Here is a 5,729-nt window from a genome sequence, read left to right as displayed (position 1 = left end):
ACCACCCAGCCCGCCCACCAGCCCCCAGGTCCCGGCTCATCTCCCCCGGATCCCCAGCGGTTCTGGGGAAGCTTCGTGACGCCACAGGTCCCGCCCCTAGCTCCGGCCCGGGGCTAGTGCGTGCTGACGTCATGCTGCGTGCGGGCCGGTGCGGAATCGCTCCTTCAACTCCGCGGGGCAGGAGGAGTTAGTTAGCAAAGAGTCCAGGCTGGGCGCGCGACCCTCGTCCCTGGCCGCACACTTTACGCACATCTCTTTTCTGCATGGTGGATATTATTTTTCCTTATCCTTTTCTGGGTGCTATGGGGGATCATTCCAAGAGTAAGTCTTTGTGTGTGTGTGTGTGTGTGTGTTTAGGGGGTGGGTGGGTGTGCGTGCATGCGTGTGCTTAATATTGCAATATGTCTAATTCGGAAGGATGCTAAACGGATTCTACAAGTGGCTTTTATTTGACAGAACACTTTTTTTGAGAGAGGAAAAGAAATAAAACGAATGCATTTCTCCTGCAGGACTGCTTGTCCTCTGGCATTCCGTTGTTTCATTTCGTAATTTACATTATTTCTCCAGCCGGCTAGGCTGACCTCAGGCTGTGAAACCTGCTTCTGGGTTGCGCTGAGACAACTAGGTTCGATCTAAGGGGGAGGGGGGAGAGGTGGCTTTTATCCGCGTAGCTCTTTCAAATAAAGAAGCTGTCTCGGGCATGACCAGATCTATTTAAACGAACAAACGTCAGCGCGGATGAGCGGAGACTCGGATGAAAGGTGCGGTGTGTCTGTGCTGGGGTAGGAGGCAATCGGTGCAGAGCGAAGGGCGGAAATGCCGGGACATCGCTGTCCATAACGAGGCGGTGGCACCCGCAGTGCCTAAATCTCTATTGACTCGTTCTCCTCACCTTCCTGTGAGCATTTAGTTACAAGTCGGATCGATCCAACGGCTGGGCGTCCTAGTCCATGTAATAAGGAGAATCATTCGGGGGTCGGGGAAGGAAGGTAGAAAGCCTTCACAAATTCAGCAGCGCAGGGGTCTGCGTTTCCAATTGTCTGGACTTCTAGAAACCCTCTCTCTCCTTGTGGCTTGAAAGAGGGAGCGAGCGAGCGGGCTGGGCTGGGCTGGGCAGGAGTGGCCGCGGCCGCCGGGCCCGGCAGCCAGGCCTGACGCGGGCCCCGCGCCCTTCCCCGGCAGAGAAGCCCGGGACGGCCATGTGCGTGGGCTGCGGGAGTCAGATCCACGACCAGTTTATCCTGCGGGTGTCGCCCGACCTCGAGTGGCATGCCGCCTGCCTCAAGTGCGCCGAGTGCAGCCAGTACCTGGACGAGACATGCACGTGCTTCGTGAGAGACGGGAAGACCTACTGCAAGCGCGACTACGTCAGGTGAGGCCCGCCGCCCCGCGGGCTAGGCCACCGCTCGGGGCCTGGGGCTGAGCTTCGGGGATGGCGGGCCACCCGCACGCCCCGCCCCACGGCGCGCCCAGAAGCCCCCCGAGGGGCAGGGGCTGCCCTCAGCCTCCCCGCAGGCCCCAAAGCGCCTTGGGCGCGGATGCAGCGAGTAGCTGAGCGGCCGAGAGGCCGGGGCTGGCGGTCGCCCGGACCGTGGTCCAGCGCTCACGCCGGCCGCACCTCCGGTCCGCAGGCTGTTCGGCATCAAGTGCGCAAAGTGCCAGGTGGGCTTCAGCAGCAGCGACCTGGTGATGCGGGCGCGGGACAGCGTGTACCACATCGAGTGCTTCCGCTGCTCTGTGTGCAGTCGCCAGCTGTTGCCCGGCGACGAGTTCTCGCTGCGGGAGCATGAGCTGCTTTGCCGAGCGGACCACGGCCTCCTGCTGGAGCGCGCAGCGGCCGGCAGCCCGCGCAGCCCTGGCCCGCTCCCGGGCGCCCGCGGCCTGCATCTGCCAGGTAAGCGCGAGCCGGGCCCTCTGCCGCCTGCGCCGCTGGGTGAGTGGGCTGAGAGGAGCGTGTGTGCAGGTAGGTAGGTAGATGGGTGCAGAAGGGGCTGCTGGTGCTCCTGACGGGCAGCTGTCACTTGTGTGGCTTTACGGTGTGATTGCAGAAGTTCGAGCCAGGAACAACAGCGTGTGTGTTCGCGTGTCCCGGGAGCGGGTTGTGTGCGGAACAGCGTGAGCCTGAGCCGGGAGCTGGGCTTGCCGTGACTGTGCGCATTTGTGCCTTCTGTGGCTGGCGAGCGGGCTGGGAGGAGGAAGGAGTATGACAACGGGGAATTTGAGGGATTGCCTTGGGGATAGTGTCCAGGAATCTGCGTTCTTGTCCGAGAGGGAAGCTAAGCCGGCCAGGAGCCCACTAGTAAAGGTGGCCTTCAAGGCCGCCCACCTGTCAAAGAAGGGCTATTGGTGTTTCATTTTGTTTGGAGGCCCGTTTTGATGGACAACTTAACCAAGTGGCCCTTGTGTGGCAGGAGTATGAAGGCAGAGTGGAGTGGAGGATTAGATAAAACAACAACAACAACAACAACAAACAACTCAGCATGCTCTAGTTACAAAGCTGGGCTGGGGTAGGATGGAAGGGAGGGGGAGAAGCAGAGGTTCTCTGGCCCAGGAAGGAGCAGCTCCCAGGAGGTCGCCTGCCACAGGTCTGAAGCCATCTCTAGACTAGACTGAGCCTGGGGGTGCCGTGTGGTATGGCAACCCTCCCATGTGCCCAGCCTCTATTTTCTCCTGTCTACAATGAGACATATGAGCTGAAGAGGCTAGTTGTAAATATTTGTCCAGATGGAGAAATGCCTGGAGATGTCTGCATGGAAACTGCAAAGTGAGGTACCTATGCGTGGGTGTGCAGACATAGGCCTGTCGGATGTGGGTGAAGCTGGAGTTGAGTGCACCTTTCTGCCTGTTTGATCGGATCGCAGAAGGTGACTGCTGGGCTACTTGTGGTTGGGGGGCTGCGGGAATCAGGCCCTCCTTCCCTTAGGCTGGATCTGAGGCCAAGCTGGGAGACTCAGCGACTGAACGCCTTTGGGAGGGTGAACAGCTGCTGGGTAGAGCGACCTGGAGGTGTGAGGCAGGAGACCCAGGGCCCAGGTCCGAGGGCGGGCAAGAAGGAACCGGTTTCGGCGCTGGCGGCCTGTCCAGCCCGATGCTGGTGGGGTCCGAGAAGCCTTGGGATGTGAGGCGGAGGCACCCGGGAGCAGCGCCGCGTCGGCCCTGCGTGCTTGCCACTGCCTCCGTAGTCACACACTCGGGCTTCTTCCCGAGAGCTTGCCGCGACTGCGGGTCCCCCGCGGGCTCTCCCAGGGTCAGAAGAGAGGAAGAGGCGCAGCCAGGGTGGGGGGCGGCCACTCCGGGCTTCCTTGCTGGCACGCCTGGAAGGGATGAAATGCGCCCGGCAAATAGACGGGAGAGGGAGGCGAACAATAAAACGAAACAAACGCACAGACAAAACGAAACAAAACGAAATCGAGCCCCGGAAGACTCAGGCGCGCCGGGCCGGGGGGTCGGGGCTCCTGGCTCACTTCTTGTCGCTTGCTGCTCCCACGCAGACCCCGGGGCGGGCCGGCAGCCCTCGCTGCGCCCGCACGTGCACAAGCAGACGGAGAAGACGACCCGCGTCCGCACGGTGCTCAACGAGAAGCAGCTGCACACCCTGCGAACGTGCTACGCGGCCAACCCGCGGCCCGACGCGCTCATGAAGGAGCAGCTGGTGGAGATGACCGGCCTGAGCCCGAGGGTCATCCGCGTCTGGTTCCAGAATAAGCGCTGCAAGGACAAGAAGAAATCCATCCTCATGAAGCAGCTGCAGCAGCAGCAGCACAGCGACAAGACGGTGAGGAGCCGCGCGGCCCAGGGAGCCGGCCGGGTGGGCTTCTTCGGGATGGCTCGTGACTTTCTTTGAGGAGCTCCAGGGGAAACCTGGTTGTCCAAACTATGTGTGTTTGTTCCTTCCGGGCAAGGCTTGTCTGGGGGAGGGGGACGGCGGTCCCGGAATGACAGCGTCTCCGTTCAGGTCTGCTCCCCTGGCCCACCAGCGGTGGGTGGAAGCAGTGTCTTCAAACAAGGCTGACAGGTGGTGCCCTTCCCTGGGCCTGGCTTGGTTTGAGCCCTTCCCTTTGTATAGCAGTTGGATGGGCTCAGTTATCTGCCTGTGTGCTTGGCCCTTGGCACTGAGGCAGGTCAAGGGTGGCTGGTCGGCGGGGAGGCCCGGAGTATCTTCCATGGGGAAGAAACATCCCTCCCTCCCCACCGCCCCGCCAGTCGCTGCAGGCTCCAAATCGTGATCCACTGTCAGGGGTCCTGATCGCCGTGATGGTGGAAAAGGCAAGATCTAACTGAGCGCCCCTATCCCCACCCCTGTCTCGCCCAGCAGAGTCTTCAGGGACTGACTGGGACGCCGCTGGTGGCTGGCAGCCCCATCCACCACGAGAGCGCAGTGCAGGGCAGCGCAGTCGAGGTGCAGACGTACCAGCCGCCGTGGAAAGCGCTCAGCGAATTCGCCCTCCAGAGTGACCTGGACCAGCCGGCTTTCCAGCAGCTGGTGAGTCTCGAGACTCCCACAGACCCGGAGGAAGGGGTGGGGACAGGAGAGCTCTGCACAGCGGGGAAGTCGCCCAGGAGGGAAGGAAGGGGCTGAGATAAGGTGAGGGGCTGGGGGTCAGCTCTGGGCAATGGGGAGAAGGGAGTGGCTGCAGTGGCCTGCCAGCCGGCAAAGGGCCTCAAATTGGATCTGTGGGATTAGAGAGCGCTCCGGAGAGGTCGGAGGGATTAAGTAACCTGTGTCCCAGCCCCAATCCCTGAGAGTGTGAACGTGGGCCTGGGAATCTGGTCGCCTTCACCTCCAGCCTTGCAGTCACACGGTGGCCGGTCCCCAAGAGAACTACGCCGGCGTGAGGTCCCTCCAGTACCAGCTGGGGGCACGTCTTCACTCGCCGGTCCTTGGTGTCTCTGCCACCCCAGGTCTCCTTCTCCGAGTCCGGCTCCCTGGGCAACTCCTCCGGCAGTGACGTGACCTCCTTGTCCTCGCAGCTCCCCGACACCCCTAACAGCATGGTGCCAAGTCCTGTGGAGACGTGAGGGGGACCCCTCCCCGCCAGCCTGCGGACCTCAAAGCATGCTCCCTGCATGAGACTCACCCACGCTCAGGCCAATCCAGCTCGGAAAACTCTCGCCTTTTAAATTCTTATTATTGTTATTTAAAGAGAGAAGGCCGAGAGACTTCGTCGGAACCGCCCAAAGCGCTCGGACGCCACCTGCTTTCTGCCAGACTTTGTATTTCTTCAGAACCAGACTTTGGGATTCACTAGGGTTAGCTCTAACCTCGCTTCTCCCTTGCTCCGTCTCTCAGCGCCCTGAGCGCGCCGGACGCCAGGCCTTAACCACGCCGCGCCAGATGCGAGCTCGCCCGCCAGGGCGCCTTCCTTAAATCCGCCCCGCACTCCTAGGCCTCCGCCCGGGCCCTAGAGGGGTAGAGGAAGGGAAAACCCCAAAAGAACAGACACGCAACCCCCCAAAACGCATGATTGCTGGGGTTAAAAAAAAAGGAAGTTCCTTGAAAATGTTTTAAATTATCAGTCGACGGAGGACAGTGTGAGCCCTTGCCGAACAAACGTAAGTTATTGTTATTTATTGTGAGAACAGCCCGTTCATACTGGGACGACTATTTTGATCTTAATAAAAAAGAATAACCCGATGCGACGCTGCTCCCGTGTACTCTGGGCGCAGCGGGTGGGTGGATCCACGTAAATGCGGGCGTTGGCTTTATTTCAACGAAAATAAGTCACTAG

The 5,729-nt window shown here is 60.7% G+C and overlaps 1 protein-coding gene across 1 annotated transcript; it reads left to right on the top strand.

The window, feature by feature from the left end:
• The first annotated feature begins 263 nt into the window (after window positions 1-263).
• ISL2 (ISL LIM homeobox 2) lies at window positions 264-5,019 on the top strand. The gene is made up of 6 exons (XM_004711980.4): window positions 264-321; window positions 1,183-1,372; window positions 1,632-1,894; window positions 3,492-3,775; window positions 4,316-4,483; window positions 4,903-5,019. The coding sequence occupies exons 1-6, from the start codon at window positions 264-266 to the stop codon at window positions 5,017-5,019; spliced, it is 1,080 nt and encodes a 359-aa protein (XP_004712037.1).
• Window positions 5,020-5,729: the final 710 nt, after the last annotated feature.

The sequence above is a fragment of the Echinops telfairi genome, unplaced genomic scaffold (genome assembly GCF_000313985.2).
Source record: "Echinops telfairi isolate 266 unplaced genomic scaffold, ASM31398v2 ScPeMD7_7475;HRSCAF=8513, whole genome shotgun sequence".
Taxonomy (NCBI): domain Eukaryota; kingdom Metazoa; phylum Chordata; class Mammalia; order Afrosoricida; family Tenrecidae; genus Echinops; species Echinops telfairi.
This window is presented reverse-complemented; position numbering and strand designations above follow the sequence as displayed.